Genomic DNA, 27,936 nt, shown 5'->3' with positions numbered 1-27,936 from the left:
AAGCAGAGCACCCGGCGGAAACGCCCGCAGTCACAGGGAGGGCATACAAACTGCTTACGGGCAGCAGAGGGAATTGAACCTAGGCCAACTGTATGGTAATGTGTTGTGCTAAGCGTGATGCAAACCACCTTTTTGAGGCATCGTCCTTTGAAGTTTCTCCAGCAATTTGACGCTCAGACTCCAGTGCCTTCCAAAATGAAACTAAATATATGGGAATTGTAATTTATTTTTTAATTGAATTTCATCATCAAACAAACATTTCCATAAGATGTATTTCAGACATTGTACATATATATGTGTGTCAGCAAGGAAGGCGGAATTCTTTCCTTTAAAGACATCAGAAAACTAAATGGTTAGTCCTGACGAAGGGTCTCAGCCCGAAACGTCGACAGCGCTTCTCCCTATAGATGCTGCCTGGCTTGCTGTGTTCCACCAGCATTTTGTGTGTGTTGTTTGGGTAGTTTTAAGTTACCATTACGGTTAACCTTTTGTTTTCTAAAATATAATTTATTAAATTTCTAGCCACTATGATAGGACTAGATTTTAAGTTTCTGGATCAATGGTCACGTTAGTCTAGGAATTAGAACACTCCACTACTATACTACTTAATACGATGCTGAAGGATCAAACTACTAAATTCACTTCCTGTTAAGCCTTCTGTGGCCATCCACATACAGAAAGCTGACAAAGTAAAGCTTCAGTTTATATAATCTTCTAAAATAGCAAATGATGCGGTCAATAACAAATAAAAACAGCAATTTAGTCATGATAGCAGAAAACGCCGGGGATACTCAACCACGAATGCTTCTTGATGAAGAAATTACTGCATTTCAAAGAATGAGCAGCATGAAATACAACTGAAATGCAAAGATAAACGAAGGTGACCATTTGAATTCAAAATGCTCAGTCACACAGACCTGTCAAGTGCGGGGGTAACAGAATATTGTGAAACAGCAACGCTCCCAGCCCACCCGGGAGTTTTGATCTGTTCGCCCTGCTGTACGCCATGACGTAGCACGTGACCGCGGTTTTATAAGTGAAGGCCGCGGCCGATGCGTGTCACTCCCTTCGCCTGGACAGGATGGCGTCGTGTAGTCGGTGAGTCCCGGTGGCGGCGGGTTTCTCGTGTACAGACGGCACCGACACGCTGCCCACCCGCCCCTCGTCTAGAGTTGCCCCATATCGAGAGACCTGCACACCCGGAGGTGATGTCGGGGGTTGGGGGGGGGGGGCTGGTGGCTCGGTACACGGAGCGGGGTACCAGAGCTCGTTCGCGGGAAGCGGTGCCGCTGGGCGAGGGGGAGGGGTGGGGATGGAGGCGCTGGCAGGCAACAGGGGCCCATGACCCGGTTCTCGGGGGTTCGCGCACCGTGAACATTTGAAGACCCCGGCGGCTCCTGGCACGGTGGGGGGGAGGGTTGGAGTAAGGGAAGGATTGTGTGTGTGTTGGGGGAGAGTGTGAGAAGCGGATATGGTAGGGTAGGGGAGGGGGGTCGATACCTGCTACAATCTGCACCGATTTTTGTCTCCCGCTGTCATCCCGCTTGGGTTTAATTGTGGGGAGGAGAAGGGTTTACGATATGGAGGGAAAATAGGAGGTAGGATATTGGGGGAGAGAGAGGAGGGATGGGGTGGGTGGTCTGCCAGATTTCAACATCTACAGTTAATCGTCGCTTTTATAGTGGCTCATTGGCACAATTTGCCCAATCGATTCCTCTGCCTTTGCTTAGTGAGTTTTTCATCTGTAGTCATACAGACCCTTCCTTTCACAGTGTCCATACTTAACATCTGTAGCCCCACTACACTGATTCTGTCTGCACCAATTCCCCCCCCCCCCCAAATAGTATCACAAACACGAGAAAATCTGCAGATGTTGGAAATCCAAAACAACACACAGCATCTATGGAAAAGAGTTAAACAGTTTCAGGCCGAGACCCTTCACCAGAACTGGAAAGGAATGGGGAAGCAGTCAGACTAAGAAGGTGGGGGAGGGGAGGAAGAAATACAAGGTGCTAGGTGAAACCAAGAGAGGTGAAATAGAGAGATGGGAAGTTAATTGGTGAAAGAGGGAGAGGACTGGAGAAGGGGGCATCTGATAGGAGATGTCCGAAGACCATGGAAGAAAGGGAAGAGGGAGGTGATGGGCAGGAAAGGAGAGGTGGGAAAGGGAAACTGGAATGATGGAGGGGGCAGGTGCTGGAAGTTCAAGAAATCGATGTTGAAAGCCACCCAGATGGAATATAAAGTGTTGCTTCTCCAACCTAAGTGTGGCCTCGTCGTGGGAGTAGAGGCAATGGACTGACATGTCAGAATGGGAAGTAGAATTGAAAAGGGTGACTATTATTAACCCCCCCCCCCCCACTGTGCCTTGCCTGTTTTAACTGCTTTAAATATTTTAACACAACTATATTTGTATCTTGAGTTGTTGGAAAGGCTGCAGTGATAACAAGCAGGGCAGGTGGGGTGAGTGTAAATTGCACCTGTGTGTATGGGAGTGCCTGATCATTATATTGTGAAGTCATAAGCTGATGTTGCTTTTAAAGTGTCTTTCATGGATAGCTTGACACAAATAGGAGACCAATTTCAAAGGGGTCAAATTAATGTCTGCTACCTTTGACATTGGATTTGTAGTACTGTCATGTGGTTTGATTAGTCTAGATGTAATCAATATTAGTTCACTGGGGAAGTTGAAGGCCCAATATCTAAGTCCGAGGCGGAGGACCTCCTTTCCTAGGGTTGGAGGATCATGAATGTGCTTGGATGGGTGGGAGGAAAGAACAGGGCTTGTTCTGCTTCTGTTTCATTCTGTTGTCTTCTGTGTTTTTCTGCGGAACATTGTGGGCATACTATGTTGGCGCCAATTGTGCACAACCCCCTGCATACCTTCAGGTGTGTTGGTTGTTAACACAAAGAATGCATTTCATGTACATGTGAGCAATAAATTTGAATCTTGAATCTAGTTGCAAACTGCATAACGCCTACTGTAATCCAGAAGGAATGACAAGGCTGAAATAACTTTAAAAAAGGCAATTATAAACTTAAATACTATGGATCCTGGGAAGCAGAAATAAAAACAATATTCTGATAATAGGCATATTGCAAGAGGCTGTTCAGTAATGTATTATGTTCTCTGTTATTGAAGTAGCAGCACATCTTGTACATACTACCAGTGATGACAAGGGATGTGTACGTGATGTACTGGGCAGAGTCCACTATTCTGGAGCTTTTTGTGTTCCTGTGTATTCAGATCACTGTACTAGACCATGATGCAGTCAGTTGTGGGTTGGGCTTGGAAAGTTGTAATACTTCAAACATGAAGACCGAACCATCCACTGTCTCTGGCCTGTTGCAAAATTACCTCATTATCACTTTATGAAGTTATATCTGATGGATGTAACCACCATAGGGAGATCAACTTGGAACAATGATGCAAGTGCTTTGTTACAAATGTTGAGCTGTTGAACACAGACATGAGATTATCTCCTGTTCCCTCAAAAACAATTTCTGGGGATGGAATACTTAACTCCTGGCTTACTGTATGGAGTCACCTGCATAGTATGTATGCGTACAGGATATATCACAACCTATACATCTGTTGATATGATAGAGGCAAAATAGGGCAAGAAAGTTTGCATGTACAATGGATTCTGGTTAATTGGGACCAGGACATTTTGACCCAATTAAGCGGTTGCTTCCATTAGTCAAAGTCTCATAGTGGTAAGAGTGGGCTCCCTCACCTCTGACCCTCAGCACAGGTGTCCCTCACGCCGTTATTCTCTCTGTATACATGACTGTGTGGCCACTCACAGCTCCAATCTGCTAATTAAATTTGCTGACGACACTACACTGTTTGTCCTAATCTCAAATAAGGAGGCAGCCTACAGAGAAGTCATCACCCTGACACAGTGGTGTCAAGAAAACATCCTCTCCCTCAATGTCACAAAAACAAAGGAGCTGGTTGTGGATTACAGGAGAAATGGAAACTGTCTAACCCCATTGACATCAATGGATCTGGGGTTGAGAGGGTAAAACGCTTTAAATTCCTCGGCATCCACATCATCGAGGATCTCAGGTGGTCTGTACATGCTAGCTGTGCGGTGAAAAAGGCACAACAGCGCCTCTTTCACTCAGACAATTGAAGAAGTTTAGTATGGGCCCCTGAATCCTAAGAACTTTCTACAGGGGCACTATTGAGAGCATCCTGACTGGCCGCAACACTGCCTGGTATGGGAACTTTACTTCCCTCAATCGCAGGATTCTGCAGAGAGTGATGCGGATAGCCCAGCACATCTGTACATGTGATCTTCCCACTATTCAGGACTTTTACGAAGACAGGTGTGTAAAAAGGGCCTAAAGGATCATTAGGGACCTGAGTCACCCCAACCACAAACTGTTCCAGCTGTTACCATCAGGGAAACAGTACCACAGCATAAAAGCCAGGACCAACAGGCTCCAGAACAGCTGCTTCCACCAGGCCATCAGACTGATTAATTCATGTTGACACAATTGTATGTTTATATTATATTGACTGTCCTGTTATACATATTATTTATTACAAATTACTATAAATTGCACATTACACATTTAGATGGAGACATAATGTAAAGTTATTTACTCTATGTACATGAAGAATGTAAGAAAGTCAATTCAGATAGTTAAGGTATAAAAAGGGCTCACTGTCGTTTAACTGTGTAATAAATTATGAAGTACAGAGCAAATTAGAATACTACCAATACCAATACAATCCACTATCAGTACTGCTAGTTCCTAATAGTTATTAATGGAAGAATTTATCCAGTGTATGCTGGTGTGTGCTTTTGATTGACTACAAATGAACAAAATCAACACAGACACATAGTGCAGATGATGGACTGCCTTCATACAATGTTTTTGACGGCTGCATTCTCCAAATTTTCATTGCAACATTTAAGATGTTGATACCTTCAAATTTTTTGTAGTCCCTAACTTGATAAAGTAATGAAATTATTTCATTTTTACTCCCGGCCATTTCTGGCATCTCCAAGCCTGAGTGCTTGAAACCACAGTGAGCAAAACATTTCAGAATTGTCTCACTGCTTGTTTGTCACCAACTATCAGCGACTAAAATCACTGATTTTAGAACACAAACACGTTCAACTGACACTGTTTTAAAAACTGTTTGCTCTAAGCATGGTGTAAATGGCCATACAAGTGCGTGCAACTGAATCTAATTTAAAACTGTTCAGCAATAGACGCCTGTCCGATTAAGTGGCATAGAGTCCCAAATAAGTCATTGCCCTGATAAACCAATGGCCCAGTTAACCAGAGTTCACTATTAGAATCCACATTATGGGCTATGAATAAAAGGCACAGGATGTTCATAAATCAATAGTGTTTGCACAATAAAGTCATAGCTAAGATCAGTACCTGAGTGCCCAAACCAAAACTTACTGCCATTTTTGGGATATCATTACAATGAAGAAAAGTTCACTACTGTCTTCTCATCAGTGCATGATGGACAATAATTGTGTCCCTGCCGGCACTGGTCATGGGAGCATGAAATATCAGAATTACTTGTACACTGATGTATTATTGGCATTCTCCCTGTTGGCTCATTGGCCCCATCAAATCAAGAATGCCTCCATTTCTAATGTGTGCTGAGTTGATCTCACATGCAATTCTGGCCCCAACTTTTCTCTGAAGGATATTAATATGATTCTCAGTTGAAGAAAAAAATACAATGTTCATAAGCTCAAATTGAATTGAAAACTTCTGTATTTATTCTTCGTTGCACAGTAAGTTACATTAGCACCAGGTTGTCAGTGCCCTGGGATCCATTTGAACAGAGCTGATCTATTTTGATTTTGACCTTTTTTTCAAAAGCTTCAAAAACCGTCTTTATGCTTTGTTGAGAACAGCATTTGCATATTTTGTAAAATATAGTTTTTTAAATGTAAAAGTGTAATGATGTGGATTTTGTCAGTCACTAAGCATTTAAATACATATTTCAGGAGTTCTATCGGGGTCTATTCGAATGAAATATTTGTTAAATTCACATTGAAGTCTAGCAAAGTAGAACTTGAGTCACTGAAAGAGTTGGAGATGATGTACAAGGAGGAAGAACCATGTGTAGCAGAAAGTGCAAAAAAAAGATCCATGCACATCATTATGATGTGTGAGAGAGTGATTTAAGAGCTTTGACAGAGTTTATACTGAATCCATCATAAGGCAACAAGCACTGGCTCTTGACCCACTATGTACCTTGCACGGGCCTTGACCTTATTGTCGGCCTGCAGTGCACTAACTCTAATACTTTATGCTGCGTTCTGTTATTGCTTTCCCTAATACTACAACGCACTGTTGTAATGAATGATCTGTGGATGGCAGACTAAGGAGTTTTTACACTGCACTTCAATACATGTGTCAATAATAAACCAAATTACTAATTTTAGAAGGAAAATCGTTGGTAGAATGCAAATCTGAAGTTATTGGGACCCAGTTACTTCATTCTCTACTTTGATTGCACTCAATGTGCATCCAGTTGTGGTTGTTGAGATATTAAAAATAGTTAAGATCTATTAGTAGTTAATGAGATTAACACATGGCAGAATATTAAATCATAACAGAAAGGAACAGGGGAAAACTATTCAGGCCTTGTGTCTGTTGTAGCATTTGGGAAAATCATGGTTGTGCTTTTGCTTTCCTGCACTAACATATTCTTTGATTCTTTCTGAACCTACATCAGTCCCTGTTTTGAATATTCTAAACCTCTGAGTGGTGAACTACTTTTGTAATGAATCCAAACATTGGTTGCCCTCTTGGTGAAGAGGTTATTGTCCTAAATGGCTGACTCTTCATTAATGTCAAACCTCTAAAGAGTTCTGTCTGTTTCAATGAGATCACCACATGTTAAATGTTATTCCAGTGACAAAAGTGCTATTCAGGAAAGTATTAGGTTTTTCTGTTGAGTCTTGTGGTGTCTAAGAAATGCAAGGTAGTTGTAGAATACTGAACTCTGCAGTGATAGTTTAAATTGAGAAATGGGCAAATAAAACACAAGCTACATTTTGGATTGTTACCTGTAATTTAGTCAACCAGTGATTAGTAATGTTTGACGTACAGACTGGAGTGAATACCGTAGGATTTATTGAAAGATGACATTTCGATCTGTCAGTGACCTGCATGAAAATGATTTTTAAAGAAAATGGATGGGTAACAAGTCATTATCAATGATGTGTCTTATAATTTGAGCTTGTACTTCAAGACACTGGGTGCCATAAATATATGAGTACTTCAGCCCAGGTAAACAAAACATCTGCTATACTTTATCATTATTGATCACAACTGATTGTTGCCACAGTCAAACAGTGACTTCAAACAAGCGGGTTTTTAATTTTGTTTTGTAAGTCTGTTCAACGTGTGATATGAGTTGTGGGACTGTGGGAGGAAACGGGCACCCAGAGTAAACCCCCACAGTCACGGGAGCTATAAAGCACTGTGCTAGCCACTAAGCTACTATGAGGCCTTGTTCTTGTTATCTGGCTTGTGCAGACTATTATTTCTATGAAATGTTTGTGTCTATTGTGTGATTTTATGGTGAAAAGCTTCCCAGGAAATATTTCATTGTTACTTTCACCAGAGGGTGATCTATCTGGTTGAAAGTGGCATTTTGAGGAGGACTTGATACAGGGAGCTAACATAGTTGTGGGGTTTGGTTTATATCTTTTACATACGTAATGTATAATGTTTATTGAGCTACAAATATCATTAGCTGTATTTCTGGGTGTTGTGTTAGTAGATAGATAGACTGGCCTTTTCAAACTCTGTTCCAAAATCACAGCTCTGCTTAGAGAGCTTTAGTCAGTTATGCAACAGAAAACAGTCTTCACCTCGAAAGTCTTAAAGTGGTTAACTAATTGAATTCTTGATATTAATACCATCATGGATATTCTGTATGTTTGAGATTCCTTTATTTATCGAAAGATACAGTGAAGTGTGTTTGCATTAACAGCCAGCACAATGTAAGGATGTGCTGCAGGTGTCGCCACGTATTCTATCAACAACTTGTATTAAGGTTTCCCATTTTGCTCTTCAGTTGACAGGGCAGGCTGCTGTAGTGAAGGAACGTGAATTTAGAAAAGACTTAGGAGTTATCATTGTCCATGATTTTCTCATAAAGTATGTCTGATTTAAACAATCTGTTCCTACATTGATTGGCCTAATCTCAAATAATAATGAGGCAGCCTACAGAGAAGTCATCACCCTGACACAGTGGTGTCAAGAAAACAACCTATCCCTCAGTATCACAAAACCAAAGGAGCTGGTACTGGACTACCAGAGGAATGGAACAGGCTAACCCCTATTGACATCAATGGATCTGGGGTTGAGAGGGTGAACAACTTTTAAGTTCCTGAGCTTACACATCACCAAAGATCTCGTGGACTGTGTGGTGAAAAGGGCACAATAGCACCTCTTTCACCTCAGGCAGTTGAAGAAGTTTGGCATGAGACCCCAAATCCTAAAGGTTTTGTCGATAGAATATGTGGTGACACCTGCAGCAGCCCCTAGCACATCCTTACATTGTGCTGGCTGTTAATGCAAACACATTTCACTGTATCTTTGGATAAATAAAGGAATCTGAATCTGAAACACACAGCATATCCATGATGGTGTTAATATCAAGAATTCATTTAGTTTACCACTTTGAGACTTTCGAGGTGTAAAGGGCACAACTGATAGCATCCTGACTGGCTGCATTACTGCCTGCTATGGGAACTGTATTTCCCTCAGTCACAGGACTCTGCAGAGAGAGTGCAGATAGCCCGGCACATCTGTAGATATGAACTTCCCACTATTCAGGGCATTATTTATAGAGACAAGTGCGTGAAAAAAAAAGCCTGAAGGATCATTGGAGGCCTGAGTCACCCCAGCCATAAACTTTTCCAGAAGCTACTATCTGGGAAACGGTACCGCAGCATAAAAACCAGGACCAGCAGGCTCTGGGACTTCTTCCACCAGGCCATCAGACTGATTAATTCACGCTGATGCAATTGTATTTCTGTGTTATATTGATTGTCCTGTTGTACTTGCTACTTATTACAAATTACTATAAATTGCATATTTAGCCAGCGATGTAAAGAATTTTACCCTTCATGTATGTGAAGGACGTAAGTAATAGTCAGTTCAATTCAAAGCATATATAATACAGTTTGAAATATGGGTTACCATTTGCTAGAAGATAAGTGTGGCCAATCATACATGAAGCCAAAAGAGATGGGGGTATCTTAAATGGATTTTTTTGTATCTGTGTTTACTTGGGAGAGGACACAGTCTGGAGAAGTAATAGGTTGTGTCTAACCGATCTTACAGTTTTTCAAGGAGGTTACCAGGAAAGTTGATGAAAGAATGGCAGTGGATGTTGTCTACATGGACTTTAGCATGACTTTTGGGAAGGTTCTGCTCAGGAGTTTGATCGAGAAGGTTCAGTCATCTGGCATTCTGGCTGAGATAGTAAATTGAATTCAACATTGTCTTCCGGGGAGTAGCTAGAGAGTAGTACTAGTTGGTTGCCTGTCTGAATGGAGTCCTGTGACTAGTGGTGTGCCATAGGGGTTGATGCTAGGTCTGTTGGTGTTTGTCATCTATGTCAACTACCTAGAGATAATGTAGTAAACTAGATCAGCAAATTTGCGATGACACCAAGATTGGGAGCGTAGTAGGCAATGAGCAAGCGATCAACAGGATCTGGACAGGCTGGGAAAATGGCAGATGAAATTTAATGCAGACAAGTGTGAGCTGTTGCACTTTGAGAGGACAAAGCAGGGTAGGACTTGCATGGTGAGTAGTAGGGCACTGAAGAATGTGGGAGGAAAGAGAGATCTTGGAGTTTAGATCCATAATTCCCTATTACATAAGCAGAGATTTTGACATGTTGGTCTTTATGAATGAAAGTATTGAGTCGAGGAATTTGAATGTATGTTGAAGTAGTATAAGATGTTGGTAAGGCTTGGAATATTGAGTGTAATTCTGGTCACTTGCCTAGAGGAAAGATTGAAAGAGTTCAGAGAAGATTTATGAAGATGTTGCCAGGACTTGAGTACCTTAGTTATAGGGAAGTTTGAATAGGTTAGGACTTTATTCCAGGGAGCATAGGAGACTGAGGTGGGGCAGTTTGATGGAGGTATACAGCGTTGAGCGGTATGGATCGGGTAAATGCAAGCAGGCTTTTTTCACTGAAGTTGGATGAGACCAGGACTTAAGGGGAACTTGAAGGGAAATTTCTCCACTCAGAGGGTGGTGCAAGTGTCAGCAGAATTGGTGGATGTGGGCTCAATTTCAACATTTCAGAGAAGTTTGAATAAGTACGTGGATGGTAGGTGAATGCAGAGCTGTGGTACATTGCAGGTCAATGAGCCTAAGAGCCTGTTTCTCGGCTGTGGTACTGAATGAATAAGTAATTTGTAACATGGCGTTATATGAACCGTTTTGCTTTTCACTGAGTTATACTTTTAAGATAAATGTTAGTTGTGAAAGTTTGTAGTTAGACCCGAGGATCTTATTTCATGCTAAGGGGTGAAGTTTTCAATGAGAAATATTTTTGGAATTTACCAGGAAAGTTCAGGTTTTTTAAAAATGTATTTGCTATTCTTGAATCTAAGTGATAGCTGAATGACCTCTTGGATCTTGATTGCTTTGTAATTCTAGCATTGCTTGCTTTTAGAGTTGCGAAAGTCAAATATTCCAAGGGGCAAGGCAGACATTTCCCCAGATTGCTGTAATTTTTTTATCTTAGTACTTGAATTTACTCCCATGTCCTTTTCAGTTGCTGACATGTCACGTTGGCTCATCAATGACAAAGCAAGTTAGCATCCTTTTGTCAAAGGCACCGTCTCTGGCAGTTATTCACAGTGTTTGGATTGGCTTTAATGAAATTCTGCAGACTGAGAGTTTGGACTCTAACTGTGAGAAGATAAATGATTCTAAATCTATGGGTTTGTACTAATTTTGTTTTTTTAAACTAACATTTACAACAATATTGTAAGTTACATACAATATTTTTGTTTGTTGCCTTTTAGTGGAGATCCATTACCCAGAGTGCAGTGTCCAAACCATCCAGATGCCATACTGGTGGAAGATTACCGTGCCGGTGATATGATCTGTCCAGAATGTGGACTGGTTGTAGGTAAAAGAAGTATTTACGTTACATACTGTGATCTGTAAAATATGAAGTCAGTGTATAAATTTGCTATTATAGTTTTCCTTCCCTTATTATTTGCATATATATGAGATTGTGTAAAGGAAAGGAAAACTTAAATGACTTCCTTTAGTTTTATAATTGAAAACTGAAAGTAACTTTGTCCCATGGCATGCAGAGCTTGGTTGCTCATTATTGGTCACTTAGGATGCATAATCGAAGACCAGTGTTTTGTGTCCAACCTATATCTTATCTGTTAACCTGTGTTTGCCAGTTCCTTGCCTGAACTTTTTGTGGCCTTGGAATTATCTAGACTGCCTTTTGTGTCCAAAAATGTACTTTTGCTTAACAAATGTTACTTGTCTGTGGCATCCCATAAAGCCAATAATGGTAAAATAATGTAATTTGCATTTCTTCAGAGAAAAGGGCAGGTTGATTTTAAATTGATATTTTTTTTTCTTGGTCCCTATTTAATAAGGGAGTAGATCCAAGTACAGCAGTTCATATGAAATTAAACCAATGTTATCTATTTGCTCCATTCTTTAAAATGGTTCTGTTTATTATCAGAGCATGTATACAGTATACAACCCGAAATTCTTGTCTTTTATGCACTTTGATTGTTCGTTGTCTGCTAGTTATCCAACTAAAGACATGTCTGCTTTGGTGCTGGCTTTCAAATCCTGTATAACTGCCTCTGGGCTCCTAAGGATCTTTCCTTCTAATTACATTTCTCATGCCTGGCACGGTTTTCCAAAATCTCCCAGCCAGGTGTCAAAGACTTTTAGCACAGATTCTCATGCACACCACCACCTAGCTGTATTGAGCAGAACTGAGCAGTCTTCGTCTGATCTCCATCACGACAGGAAGGTTTAAAGATATTTTGTATCTCCTTTGAAAAATTCTAATGTCCTCATAAATACTTGGGAATCCATGGCCTGTTGCCTTTCATCTTGAAAGAAAAACTATTTTGGAAGACAAGGAAAAATAAGTGTCTGTGATAGGAACAAGTGAAGGCTATTCACACAGAACACCCCAAGCTAATGTTCAGAAAGTTAAACATTCAAAGTAAATTTATTGTCAAAGTATGAATGTATCTAACACTATATACTTACCTTGAGATTCATTTTCTTATGGGCATTCACAGGAAAATTAATACATTAGAATTTTTGGAAGACTAAAATAACAAAGACATAAACAACCAATATGCAAAAGAAGACAAATCATGGAAATAATAAAAAGGAAAAAGGAAATAAATAATACTGTCTTTGAAAGTGAGTTCATAGCAGGGGTTCCCAGCCTGGGGTCCATGGCATAACAAAGGTTGGGAACCCTTGGTCTATAGGTTGTGGAGTCAGTTCAGCATTGAGGTGAGTGAAGTTATCCACGCTCAACGCTGAACTGTTTTCCTACCCTGTCAGTCATCCACCACTCCACCATGGTGGTGCTTGCAGAAAGTCCATAATAGAACACTTCAGGCACCTGAAAACCCTGGCACTTGTAATGGAAACAGATCATCCTTGACTCCAAAGGACTACCTTATAAGCAACTTGTCTAATGTCCAGTATTGAACAAGAAAATTTCTCCCAACTAAATGTTAGGAAGTTTGACTCCATTTCTTTGATTCCTGTCATAAACTCTGTCCCCTAGCTTCTGACCCCTTTCAGTCTGAAAATGGCCAAAGAAAGGAATGGGGTTTATAGCTGATGAATTTGAGAGGATTTGAAGATAATAATGTAAGTCCTTCCAACGTTTAATTATAGTACTGGTTGTTGGATGAACAACAGTTTATTTATTTAAAGATGCTACAGAAATTGTCAATTACTGCATCCTATTCTGCAGGTTCACATGCCACCATGTCCATTGGCAAAATCTGTCATTCAAAATCTAGTCTACCAAATAATCTACTGATGATGTTTAATGCAAGTAATTTTTATATAGCATTATCAAGAATTAAACTCTGCTTATGTGAAAGACTGATTTTTAAATACTAGTTATGAAAGCGGTCTATAGATGTTTTCCTGCCATCTTGCATGCTGTTAACTGTGATCTGAAGCAAAGAAAACATCAGTTCTGTCAAAGGGAATGTTAGCTTGAAATATTTGCTGCAGAAAACATGAACATTACATATATTACTGTATTTGCTTCTAAATAGAGCTTAGCAAGGGATAATCAAAGCACTTGATTAATTGTTTTGTGTAGAATTGCATGCTCTCTCATTTCCTGAAGGGTCTTATTAGGATGCTACACAAGCACTTGATTAAAGAGAATTTACTGACTTAAATTTGTGGTTTATACTGGGTCATTAGAAGTCATATGCATATTAGTCTCCCTTTCAAATTGTAATCAGTCTCTTTACAAAATGTATTATATATTTGTGGTAAATGTAGGGAAAACATTGTTGATAAAACTAAGTTGCACTCTCCTGACCCCTTTTTGAAGGTTCTAAAAATAGAGGAATTCCCAAGGTAGTTACACAGATTCTGTTCTCTATGTAATTTGGTATCTAGGGGCTTAATAATTTCATAGGTACATTCTGCATGTGGTGAATGTGTTCATGCAAAAGCAGTTTGCATGCTAGTTTAATTATCTTTAAATGTCTAGAATCATAGAACCTTACAGCATAGAAAATTCCTCTACTATTCTCATTCTCCCCACGTTTCCATAAATCCTCCTAAAATTCTACCTTTTACCTACATAATGTGAGAAGTTTTACAATGGCCACTTAATGTATCAACCAATATGTCTTTGGGATGTGGGAGGAAGCCAGATTACCTCGAGGAGGGTTCTTTTCTTTTCTTTTCAAATCTTTTTATTGATTTTGAGAAAAAAACATAAGTAAAATATAAGTACAAAAACATTTGAGAGTACACAATAGATTCATTAATAATCAATTATGTATTAATCAATGTAAAAAGTCTCCCAAACTTATAATATTAATATGAAGGATTTAAAAAGAAAAGCAAAAAAAAAACCCCAAAAAGAAGAAGAAAAAAAAACAATATATATAAAAAAAACAACTAACATGGGCAATTGTATAATGTTAAATACATACAGTAGTGCCAATGACTCCGAACCTCCATTTATACAATTCAGGATGGTAACAATAAGGTTCAGGATCAGACCATTTAATTCGCATGAAAATGTTGAATAAATGGTCTCCAAGTTTCCTCAAATTTAACTGAGGAGTTAAAGACCACACTTCTAATTTTTTCTAAACTCAAACAGGAAATGGTTTGAGAGAGCCACTGAAATACAGTTGGAGGATTAATTTCTTTCCAGTTCAATAAAATAGATCTTCTAGCCATTAGTGTAACAAATGCAATCATTCGCTGAGATGAAGCAGATAGACACATATTATCTATCATAGGTAGACCAAAGATTGCAGTAAAAGGATGCGGTTGAAGATTAATATTTAAAACTCTTGAAATGATATTAAAAATATCCTTCCAATAGCTTTGTAAACAAGGACAAGACCAAAACATATGGGTCAATGTAGCAATATCAGAATGACATCTATCACAGGTTGGATTAACATAAGAATAAAATCGAGCAAGTTTATTTTTAGACATGTGGGCTCTGTGTACAACCTTGAATTGTATTAGAGCATGTTTAGCACAAATAGAGGATGAGTTTACCAATAATAAAAAATTTTCCCATTGCTCAGTAGATATAGGGCAATGCAATTCTTCCTGCCATTCCTTCTTAATTTTTACTGATATATCTGGCTGTACCTTCATAATCATATTGTAAATGATAGCTACTAAACCCTTTTGATAAGGATTAAGAGTTAGAATTCTCTCTGTAATGTCCAATGGACATTCTTTCGAAAAAGACTTTAATTCATTATATAGAAAATTTCTAATTTGTAAGTATCTAAAAAAATGGGTTTTAGATAAATTGTATTTGTTAGATAACTGTTCAAAGGACATAATGTTATCATCCAAAAACAGATCACGAAAACATGTTATACCTTTTGTTTTCCATAGGAAAAAAGCTTGATCTATAGATGATGGCCGAAAGAAGTAATTAGATATTATAGGACTTGACAGTATAAACTTATTCAAGCCAAAAGATTTACGAAATTGAAACCAGATTCGTAATGTATACTTAACTATGGGATTAGTTATCTGTTTATTAATTTTGAGTAACGAAAAAGGAAGTGAAGATCCTAAGATTGAGATCAATGAGAAATCTTGCACAGATTTACATTCCAAATTTACCCATTGTGGGCCAGCTACTGTAGTCAATTCTTGTGTCCAAAATATCAAATACCGTATATTAACTGCCCAATAGTAAAATCTTAGGTTTGGTAAAGCCAAGCCGCCCTCCTTCTTTGGCTTCTGTAAATATTTTTTACCTAATCTAGGATTTTTGTTCTGCCACAAATAGGAAGATATTTTAGAGTCAACCATATCAAAAAAAGATTTAGGGATAAAAATTGGTAATGCTTGAAATAAATATAGAAATTTAGGTAGTATCATCATCTTAATGGCATTAACTCTGCCTACCAAAGACAAAGATAGTGGGGACCATCTATTAGCAAGTTGCTTAATTTGATCTATTAAGGGTAAAAAATTAGTTTTAAACAAATCTTTATGTTTTTTAGTAATTTTAGTACCTAAATAGGTAAAATAATCTGTAACGATTCTATATGGTACATGATTATAAATTGGAATATACATATTTAATGGAAAAAGTTCACTCTTATTAAAATTCAATTTATAACCAGAAAAATTACTAAATTGAGCAAGTAAAGAAGAAATAGCAGGAATAGATCTTTCAGGATCAGATATATATAATAACAAATCGTCCGCATATAATGATACCTTATACATCGTCTCTCCACGGGTAATGCCTAAAATATTGGGTGATTCACGAATAGCTATAGCCAAGGGTTCTAAAGCAATATCAAATAATAAAGGGCTCAAAGGACAACCTTGCCTTGTACCGCGAAATAATTGAAAAAAAGGGGATTTTTGATTATTGGTAAAAACCGAAGCTAAAGGTTTATGATATATTAACTTAATCCATGATATAAATTTTGATCTAAAATTAAAATGTTGCAATGTATTGAATAAATATGACCATTCGACTCTATCAAATGCTTTTTCGGCATCCAAAGAGATAATACATGTAGAGGTATAAACAATATTAATTAATTTTCTAATGTTAAAAGATGAATAGCGATTTTTAATAAATCCGGTCTGATCCTCAGAAATAATCCGAGGTAATATATTTTCTAATCTAATAGCTAAAATTTTACTAAAAATCTTAAAATCTGTATTCAGCAAAGATATAGGTCGATAGGATGCACATTCAGTCGGGTCTTTATCTTTTTTAAGAATTAAAGAAATAGAAGCTTCATAAAAAGATTGTGGTAGTTTACCTATACTTAATGCATCTTTAAAAATTTTACAAAGCCAAGGAGAAAGTATAGAAGAAAAGGATTTAAAAAATTCTACGGAAAAACCATCTGGACCTGAAGCTTTACCCGAGTTCATTGAAAAAATAGCCTTTTCTATTTCAGACTCGGTAATAGGTGTATCCAAAAATACATTATCTTCAACAGTTACTATTGGAATATTCAATTTCCCTAAAAATTCATTCATAATAGAAGAGTCCTTAGTACATTCTGATTGATATAAGGAATTATAAAAATCTTGAAAGGCTTTATTTATCTCTTTATGGTCAATCGTCAAAGTACCATCTTGTTTACGAATCCTAGTAATTTGTCGCTTATCTGAAGCAATTTTCAATTGATTAGCTAGTAGTTTACCTGACTTATCTCCATATGTATAAAATTGAGCTTTCGATTTAATTAACTGACTTTCAATCGAGGAGGTTAATAGTAAACTATGTTCCATTTGGAGTTCCACTCTTTCTTTATAAAGTTCTTTACTAGGAGTTGATGAGTAGATCTTATCAATTGCCTTAATTTTATCAACTAATGTTAATATTTTGGAATTAGTTCGTTTCCTAACTCCAGCAGAATATGAAATAATCTGTCCACGAATATATGCCTTAAAAGTATCCCACAAAATTCCACTAGAGATCTCTGCTGTGGAATTTATTGAGAAAAACAAATCAATTTGCTGTTTAATAAAGTTAATAAAGTCAGAGTCCTGCAAAAGAACAGGATTAAGCCTCCAACTTTTCGTACTAATATATGAATCCGTCACCTTAATAGATAACTTCAAAGGTGCATGATCAGATATGATAATTGAGTCATATTTACAATCCATGACATCTGTAAGTAAATGCTGATCAATGAAAAAGTAATCAATTCTTGAATAACTATGATAGACATGGGAAAAGTATGAAAACTCTTTGTCATTAGGGTGTAAAAAACGCCAAATTTCACAAATAGCTGAATCAATCATAAAGGAATTAATAAGAGAAGCCGATTTATTCGGAAAAATTTGAATGGGCTTGGATCTATCCATCACAGGGTTTAAACAACAATTAAAATCCCCGCCCATTATCAATCTATATTGATTCAGATTGGGAAAGGATGTAAATAAACATTTAAAAAATTCAGGACAATCAGTATTTGGAGCATAAACATTAACTAGAAGAACTTTTTGATTACAAAGTAAACCAGTAATAAGCAAAAATCTACCCTGCGGATCTGAAATTGTTTCATGATGTATAAAAGCAGTAGATGAGTCTATAAAAATAGAAACACCTCTCACTTTGGCTTGCGCATTTGAGTGGTACTGTTGGCCCTTCCAGAACCTAAACAAGCGCTGACTATCCATCTTCCTTACATGAGTCTCTTGTATAAAGATAACATTAGCATTCATTCTATGGAATACTTTGAATACTTTTTTCCGTTTGATCGGGTGATTTAAACCATTAGTATTCCAAGAAACGAAATTAATAGTCTTAACCATCTTGACAGTATATATTACAGTTAATACATAAGTTCGAAAGAAAAGTGAACTCATGAACCCGGAAGAAGGAAATAAGTTCAAAAGGAAACCGGAAGTCATAGCACTGCAGCCATTTTTGTAGTTTCATATGCGCCCATAAAATAAAACTAAGCGAAAAGCAAGCAAAAAACAAAAAAAGAAAGAAAAATCCCCCTCCCACCACCCTTGAAACCCCAAGAAAAAAGCCAAAAAAGGCAAGCGAGCGAGCTAATACTAAAACTACCCCCATGTCTCAAGACGGCAACTCGAACGTAATAAAGAAAATACAAACAACCCACATTATAAAAAGGGTTAATACTACAAAAGTTAAGATATAAAATTAGTGTTATAAATGTATATAAACAAAAAAGTTAAAAGAAAAGAATTAAAACAATAAATAAAAGTTTCAAACTTTCAAATACATCAAAACAGTTATGACGCTCCAAACACTGGAGTCAGTCGGGAAGAAGAAACGCCATTTTTTTTCCCTCAGTCTTAATATTCAGATGTTAAAAGTATAAAAGAAAGCGTATATCGTTTTTTATTTTTAAAAAAAGAAAAACAAAAGAGAGACCCTAATCGGTCATTTTCAACGCTAATAGATTAATAATATGAAAAACTATAAAATCAGCATAAACCCAGCAGAAAAAAAAGAAAGCTTTAATCGTATATAAAAAATATATGCAAGCCATATAAAAAAAAAGAAAGGACCCATATATCAATCCATAATAGATCCAAATCTATAGGCTAAATTACACTGATCAGCCCAATAGAATGTCATTGATCCAGGAAACCTTGAGCATCCGCTGGCGATTTAAACAGCCGAACAGTTCCATCTTCCAGGGCGACTCTCAGATGTGCTGGGAATAACAGCGCTTGCTTGTAGCCTTTCTGGTGGAAATTCGACATAACCGATCTGAAAGCCAGCCTAGCCCGTAATACTTCTGGGCTATAGTCCTCCAAGATACGAAACTTGAAATTTTGATGGGTTATCATACCTTTTTTACGAGCCACACGGATCAAGCGATCTTTGATATGAGGGTAGTGTATCCGCAAAATTATGTGCCGCGGCTTCGAACTTGAACTTGCATAAAATCTTGTTACCCGATGTGCTCGATCGATTATTGGGGGGGGATCCAGGACCTCTTTGCCCAGGACATCCACTAGAAATTTAGAGAAGAAAACGGTAAGATCACCGCTTTCAAATCCTTCCGGGATCCCAATTAACCGGAGATTTTGCCTTCGAGAGCGATTTTCCAAATCCGTAATTTTAACTTTATAACGATCCATCTGTTGAGAAGTCGAGGTTTGCTCTTCTTGTATTTTTTCAATCATACGATCTTTCTTACGAGCGGCTTCTTCAAGAGCCAAAATGCTTGCTTGTTGTTTTTGTGATTCCAGTGAAAGTTCCAGAAACTTTTCTTCGAGTGATTTCAAACGATCGTCATACTTCGAAAGCCTTTTGAATAATTTTTCCTCCATCTCTTCAAATTTAGCTTCCACAATCTTCGCAACTGCTTCTAAAGTTACCGATTCTTTCGTCTGTTTCGGTTCTTTTACTTTAGACATTTCAGCAAGTTGAGAATAATTCAAATAGTTTAAAAAGAAGAATTCAGTATATTTAAACCCCTTTAGAATAAGTTTAAGGGGTGTTTGTAGGCTAAAAAACGTAAAAGTTTTGGAGCAAAGCCTAAGTGCGGTTTACTCCATGAGCGCCATCTTGAGACCCTCGAGGAGGGTTCAATACAATCAGAATGTGCCTATTCCACACAGTCAGGATCGAAACCTCGTCAACTGACCACTGTGCCGCCCCTTCTGGTTACCTAGCAAACATCTGGCCTACATTGTTGTGGCAAGATGTTGGATCAGTTTAGATCTAATTAATTTCTCCCCATTGTCATAAGGTGTGGTAAAGAAAGGGACTTTGTTTTTCCTTTGCCATAAATCTTAACAAAAATCTGTATGGTTTGTCAGATTTACAGAAGCATTCATAATTTAGCTGATTGATATTGTGGAATGGGTTTGGTGTTGTACATAACATTGCTAATGTATAACAGGCACATTGGTCTAATGTGCCTGCAATGATACTCTAGGGTAATGTAGACCAGTTCAAGTACTTTGCCCTCAGTGTCCTTTACTTGGCTTCCCATTAATGAATGTGGCTAAATAGTAGTTTCTAATTGAATCATGATGGTTCCGAGCAATGTGACTTTTTTTTATTGAAAATAAAGTGCCGTTGGTTATTGATGCACTTGGCGAGTTGACTTAACCATTCACTTTGAATTAACTCTAACATGGAATGTTGAATAAAATCAAAAGCGGTAAATGTTATACAATGCACCTGTTTTATAAATATAATGTTTGACATTGTAAGCCTGAACATTTGTTTTTCCTTTGATAAACGTTATCAAGTTAAGGCTGAATTTATAAAGGATACTATCTGTTAATGTTAGTACAAGTTCATCCTCTGTCCAGTGTGCTGCAGCATAGTGGAAGTAAAGGTTTATGATTTGAATATAGGGTCCAAATTGTAATCTTTGGGACCTGGCTTAACTACAGTTGAAATATTTCAATTTATTTTGACTAATGTGAAATTTCGTGTGTAATTGGTACAATACACAAACAGTAAATGTGGAGATATGCATTTGCATTTGGTCATTTTGGAGAGTTCCATGGACGAGGAAAGCTATTCCTTTTCCTTTCATAAACAGGTGATAAAACAATGGCCCTTAAATGAGCAAATATGGAATGCAGCTTGCTATAATCAAAGGAAAACAACCTCCGGGGGGGGGGGTCCAAATCACAGACTGACATGCACAAAGATAGGAACAGTGTAGTAGTTGGACAAAATTTATATTCCTTTGAAGCTTGATAAAACTTTTCGATGGTTTTTTTAATATGATTTTCATGTCTGTCCTCATTTCTTTCAACAGGTGATAGGGTTATAGATGTTGGCTCAGAATGGCGAACATTTAGTAATGACAAAGCAACAAAAGACCCATCTCGAGTTGGTGATGCCCAGAATCCACTGCTAAATGGTGGGGATTTGTCAACGATGATTGGGAAGGTAGGAATGTGATTAGTAGTAAATTGACTTGATAAAATGTAACTTAACATAACAAGTTTTCTGCAGTATTAAATGAGGTGATGGTTCCAAAGAAATGCAGAATTCCTCACTGTCTCCATCTGTGGGCACACACATCGATCTGTGATTTGGACTACTGCAGGCAGAAGATATGAAAAAAGGCCTGAAAGCATGTACAACCAGGCCTAAAGACAGCTGCTATCTCACTGTTATAAGACTGTTACATAAGTTGGACTCTTGATCTCACAACTTACCTTATTATGCTCTTGCATTTTATTATTTAACTGCACTGCGCTTTCTCTGTAGCTTTATTGTGTATTGCACTTGTTTTACCTTGTTCTACCTCAATACACTGTGTACGAACAGAATGTAACACAACCTTTTTACTCTGTCTTGGTCTATGTCACAATAAAAACCAATTTCAAATCCAGTTTTATGCATGTATCCCATCTGTAAACTGCCTCAAGCAGTTTAGCCAGCACTTCCACCAAGTTTTAAGTGCCCTGAGTCGTCAGTTATTATCTAATTAAAGTTGCAAAGCCTTTGAAGGAGCTTGCAGGTTAGTTCCTTTTTTGCCCTAAACTGAGCTTTGAAGTCTAAACTAAATTCAAGTAGGTCAGGTTCACGTGCAGATTTTGATGTTTTAATGATTGCCCCACTCTTCAAAGTAGCTCAACTCTTACACAATACTTCTTCCCAACTGACATATGATTATTACCTCAAGTGCCCTCCCTTTTGCTGGTGGCCTCTGACAGCCAATGCAGTTTTGCTTCCTCTGGGTAAATAACACTGTGCTTATTGAATGTGAATGTTCAGGATATTATTTTGATTTTCAAGTGCATAGACAAATCTCTCCTTATATTTAGCTGTGTAACTATAAAATAACCATATCAAAGGAAGAAACAGTAATCCTCCCTATAAGTTGTGTAGTAGTTCTGATCTGTTTTCTGCGTTTCCTCTGAATGTTGGTAAGAAAGCCTTTTATGAGCTTGGAAGGGATGTGAAAACTGACCCTCATTGATCTTGGACCAGTATTTTACACTTAGATTACAAATAGGCTGCAGCATCCTTTCTAATGGGTTTATTGTGAGATTTGTAGCAGAGTACTCCAGTCTATGCATTTTTTGTGTATTTATAGCCCATTTTTCCTTTTGGGAATATTACTTGCTTTGCATTCCTCTACAGGGGACTGGATCAGCAAGCTTTGATGAGTTTGGAAATGCAAAATACCACAATCGTCGGACAATGAGTAGCTCTGATCGAGCAATGATGAATGCATTTAAGGAAATCAGCAATATGTCTGATAGGATAAATCTGCCCAGGAATATAGTTGTAAGTTTGTGGAGCTTTTTGTTTAATCACTGCATCATTTCATTAATTTAGTGAACACGTGAAATTTTAGTATTCTCAAAAATCAAAGAACTCAAACATAATTAAATAGTTTCTTCCTTTTCCTCTGTCAGGATCGAACTAATAATTTATTTAAACAAGTCTATGAACAGAAGAGCCTAAAAGGAAGGAGTAATGATGCCATTGCCTCTGCCTGTTTGTATATTGCCTGCAGACAAGAAGGTGTGCCACGGACGTTCAAAGGTTAGTCGGATCTGGAATTCAAAATTATATTGCTTTTCAATAATTCTTTGTATTCCAAGTAGCTTTCAATAGGAATTCTTGGTTTTGGTAAAAATAATCATTTTTAATTAGCAGTCTTCACAACCTTGATTCATGGACACATAAGCTGAGTGCTAAAGAAGTGAACACAACGGCCATCAACATTAAAAGTGGAGTTATTTCAGAACGTAGCACCAAGACTTTTCAAATTCATAAGGAAACCTTTTGGTTGTTGAAACTGTAACTAAAGAAGTTAATGATTGGTGGGAACTGGACTTTACAACAGATGATCATCAGCAAAATAAGCTCAGTTCAATTTGATGCTTTTCAGTATCCTTCCATCATAAGGTCAGATGTGGAAGCGCTCACTGCTAGTCATAACTTAATAGAAGAGGACTTGGTAACACCCCAGTGGTCAATAATAAATGGCAGGCATTCACATCAGTTAATCATCATAAACGAGAGAAGACCTAATCATATTCTTCCTCTATCATTTACAATCCCAATGCTTCACCATGTGGCTATCATAAGACCAGAAATGGGGTTTCTCTATGGATCTGAGAGTAGGGCGGTGCTGGGTCATCACCCGATTCCATTAGAGCCTCTCCACCACTTAAAAGCCTCTAGCCCATGCTGTGATGGAATAGACATCACTTTTCTGCAATGATAGGATGTAATTCTTGACTGACATGCTCAGTGCCATCCAGGACAGAAGTCTGGGGTCCTGTCCCCTGTCACAGGAGTGGCTTTTCACCCTTTGCCACCATATTGTGGCAGCATAAAGCCAATCTGCGGAATATAGTACAGCCATTGTTATTTGATGTTGCTTTATTCCTTTCTGATATTACCAAGCACTTCGAGACCAGCAGCTTTGTAGAATCCAGTCATGTTGTAAGTGTACATATGCGTTCTAGGCAATCCTAACTGATTTGTATCATATTTATTGAAACACAACTACATTATCTAAGCTGGCTGAGGGTAACAAAGACTGTCCCCATAGGCTTAGTGCTGACAACAACTAATCATGGGACATCCCAAAGACTTAAGAAATGCAGTCACTGTTGCATTGTAAGCAGAAGCTAATTTGCGCAAAATTAAGTTCCATAAACACAAACACCAGTGAGCTCTATGAGCCTATTGTATTTTTGCTGGGTAACTTGTTGGCCGGGGCATTGGAACAACTTTCCTGCTTTTTATAATAGTTCTGTCTGAAATTTTACATAGATCTGATGGTTCAAATCCATTGAAACTCAAACTTGGTGTTGAGGCAAGACCAAAAGCTGATGTGACATGGGTTGGCCGAAATTGCAGCAAATTGATTTCCCCCTTTTCACTCAAGGCATTTCTTACAGCTTTCTTTAGAATGAGATGCGGCCCATCAAGGCTCTTGCATCTCTGCGGACCAGTGGTTTCCGTTTCAGAGCACTTTCTCAAACAGGAGTGTTCTGCTTTGAGAACAGCTGCTTGCCTCTCCTTGAGGTGAATTTGGAGTTTTGTTAGTCAGTCATGTAAGGCTGAGCAAAAAGGAATAATGCAGCAGAATTTTTTTTTGTTTTGATTTAAGACCTAACTTTTCCATTTTCTACACCTGGCCAAAGCTCGGATGGTCATCTGAGTTAACACTTTTCTTTCACCTCTAGGACCTGGATTTATATCCAGAGAGATGGGATAGGAGTCTGTTCTCTGTAAGGTCCTTAAAGTGAAATCATTTTGAGCCAACTCAATCCAGTACACAGTAGGTATGTGTCTACTGAACAAAATGTTCCTTCATTTAGCACTAGCAGATTTCCTATGGTGTTAAAAGTGGCAATTGATTAGCTGGTATTTTGGTAGCGCTAATGAACTTCGCTCATAATTGATCTATTCTTGCTGGATGTTAATATTAAATGGGCAGAGTGTCCTTTCATAAACTCAACAGTTGTTTACCTCAATGAAACTAGAACAAGGATGAGCACTGATTTTTTTCTGTTATTTGTAAGATGTTTAGATTGATATAACAATAGTTAAATGTGGTCGTACTGTCATTTCATATGAACATAATAGATATGAATGGATCTTTGTATTTAACTGATTGTATATGCCAGTGACTCTTATGCCTGGCATGCAATGCAGCGGGTGGGATTTACTGTGGAGCGCTTTAAACCATTGGTGCAAATAATGAAGGGGGAGGGGGAAGAATAAGAGCAAGTCTGAATTGTTCGTCTGCCTCCGACAGCCTAACAGTTCTGCAGGCTGATCCTAATGGAAAATGCAATGGTGCAGGCTGAGTAGTTGCTGGCAGCCGAACAGGCAATTTTTTGTTCATAGTTGATTTAAAATAATTTTACTGAACTGAAGAGTTATGACCATGTTGGTCATCTTAATGCACAATGTATGGCACAAATGCATTGAAATACTGCCATCCAGTTGGTTTTATATTAACACATACAGATGTCTTAAGTTCAGCAGGAGCTGTGTAAAGCTGTCCACACCCCTGTTTGGCTTTCTGCCAGTACAAGATTGATTGGATGGATAGAGTTATGGGTTCAGTACTTTCCAAGTGTTTTTGGAAATTTTTGCTGGCCACTTGCAGTTTTAATATAAACTTTCATTTCTTCTGAGAATTATTTAATGCCCTCATTCGTCATGGACTTCTGTTCATGCCAGTGGCACTTGATTTCATCTAATACTCTGCCACTTTTACCGTTAGAAATTTGCGCAGTGTCCAGAATTCCGAAGAAAGAAATAGGCCGGTGCTTCAAGCTAATTCTGAAAGCTCTGGAAACCAGCGTGGATCTAATCACAACAGGAGACTTTATGTCTCGGTTCTGTTCAAACTTGGGATTGCCTAAACAGGTACAAATGGCTGCAACGCATATCGCAAGGAAAGCCGTGGAACTGGACCTGGTCCCCGGCAGGAGCCCCATTTCAGTTGCTGCAGCAGCGATTTATATGGCATCACAAGCTTCCGCAGACAAAAGGACGCAGAAAGGTAAGCAAGCTTCTAAGAATGATGGTGTTTTGTACTTGATTTATGTACCAACTGCATAAATACTTTTGAAAATAAAGGATCCACAGGGAAGGAAATGTGCATTCATCTAAAACTGATTTCTGCCCATGATCACCACTGGTTTCCTCTCCAGTCCTCTGACTTCCCCTCTTCCTCCCACAGGGAACCCCATCCCTCCTTGTCTCTATCTCCCATACTTTTTTTTTAAAACCATCTCCTCATCTCCCAAGTATGGCTTATGATAAACGTGAGGGTTGTGTTTCCCTTCGTATGTCCCTAACCAGTTGTCAGTATTTCAAGTGATGTTTCATTCTGAAACAGCAAGAAATACTTCCTTGCAGTGTGTAATGGATCTGATGAGTCTGAACTTAAGAGGGCAATGAAGATCTAGTGTATTCTCGATATGGTATTTATACACAATGATTAGTTCAAGTAAGTATATTAGAAGAAAAAAATTCAATGGGGCCTGAAGCTGACAGTATTTATATCAGCAGGTAATGAAAACTGGCTGTATCCTGAATCTAATTGATGTTTATTTTTTATTCCCCTGCAGAAATTGGAGACATTGCTGGTGTGGCTGATGTCACAATTAGGCAGTCGTACAGACTCATCTATCCACGGGCAGCTGACCTTTTCCCTGCTGAATTTAAATTTGATACTCCGGTGGACAAGCTGCCCCAATTATAATCCGAACTAGTCTGCACAGAATGTACACAGTTATTGTTTTAAAATATGAAAAAAATCACAATTTTCCCCCCCCCTTAAACATTTGAAACAAGTTAATATTATCACTGATTTTTGAAACCTACTACAGTGAACAACTTGAGAACCAATAAGGCAGCAGAGGAGTATGCCCTCTCCAAATACAGCACATACATTCCAAGGCTGAATTTCAAGACTGTTTGTTCTTGCCAGATGATTTGTATATTTGCAAGTTAGGAATTTATACTTAAATAGATCATTACTTTGTATATAATATGCAAATTTGGGATATTGTTTTGTGAAAGGCTGCTGACAGATTAGCTCATTCACAGAATTTTTTTGGTAGAACTCCTAACTTGTAATTTGACAGACCTACATTCAGGTTAATTAGATGCTTGTCTTTTCCTTTTATTAATCTACACGGACTTCTTGAACTTCACATTTGGTATTTATTGTTAAGAAATGGTTACTAAGCTTTAAAATTGCACTTACCATCAGCTTAGTTTCAGGTTTTCAGGAAAGCTTGTAGGTTGTTTAGGTAACGTATTGAACTGCATTTTTTTTGTTTTTGGTGATTTTATCTGTGCAAGGAAAATTGCACTGAAGTGTGCAGTATTTGTGTTCCTGAGGCTCTAAATTGTTTATTTTAAAAGGGCAGATTTGTTGTGTACTGGTTTCACTGAAAAAAAAATGTTTGTACAGAAAGTAATCAATTAGCTAATATTGAGGGGTCATTTTCTAAAGCAGCAGCTCCATTTTGCATCAGTGTTATGAGTTACACAACATGTCGCTCAAAATTCCTTAAAGTAGCATGTGGGAAATCCTTTAATGGTCGTTAAAGTAAGAGCTAATGATATCTAGATGGCTTTTGTGATTGTACAGAGAAATGAATAAAAACAACAAATCTAACTTTGTTTCATAAAACTGTGTTGGCCAAGAGCTATTTGTTTTCTTTCAACTTTTATTCCCCCGTGAAACTTGTGTTTCTAAGTTTATGAAACTCGGGATGGATCACTTCATCCCGCGCCTGCCTGTTTCAGTTTTGCTGAGACAAAACATTCTTAATCAAGTCTTATGTTTCCATGGCAAGTGTGTGTTATTCAAAGGGGAAAGATATTATGGAGCCAGGGAGTCATACTTCTGGAAGCAAGAATTTAAGACCACAGGTCTTTCAGTTCTGAAAAGTCCACTGTCCATTTCCCTCCAAAGATGCAGCCTGGAAAATTCCAATCACCTAAAGGAGGTACTTAAAATCTCCAGGCTTAATTCCTGTATTTAGCAAGGGCAGCAGGCTGTTCAGTGATGGGGAAACTCCAAAAGGATAAAACTTGTGGTGGCAGGGACTCTTGGCATGGCTTTATCTGAGAAACCTGCCTCACTGGTTTGATTTTTTTTAAGGAGATGATTGGAAGATTGACAGTGGCAGAGCAGAATGTAAACCCTCATGGGATCCAAAACAAGCTGG

The 27,936-nt window shown here is 38.1% G+C and overlaps 1 protein-coding gene across 1 annotated transcript; it reads left to right on the top strand.

Moving 5' to 3' along the window:
* Positions 1 to 1,011: 1,011 nt before the first annotated feature.
* On the top strand, positions 1,012 to 27,395 carry gtf2b (general transcription factor IIB). Its single transcript, XM_073062630.1, has 7 exons — positions 1,012 to 1,098; positions 11,055 to 11,161; positions 21,018 to 21,151; positions 22,355 to 22,501; positions 22,633 to 22,762; positions 25,470 to 25,751; positions 26,323 to 27,395. The coding sequence occupies exons 1-7, from the start codon at positions 1,082 to 1,084 to the stop codon at positions 26,454 to 26,456; spliced, it is 951 nt and encodes a 316-aa protein (XP_072918731.1). The 5' UTR covers positions 1,012 to 1,081; the 3' UTR covers positions 26,457 to 27,395.
* Positions 27,396 to 27,936: the final 541 nt, after the last annotated feature.

The sequence above is a fragment of the Hemitrygon akajei genome, chromosome 12, assembly GCF_048418815.1.
Source record: "Hemitrygon akajei chromosome 12, sHemAka1.3, whole genome shotgun sequence".
NCBI classification, from domain to species: Eukaryota; Metazoa; Chordata; class Chondrichthyes; order Myliobatiformes; family Dasyatidae; genus Hemitrygon; species Hemitrygon akajei.
This window is presented reverse-complemented; position numbering and strand designations above follow the sequence as displayed.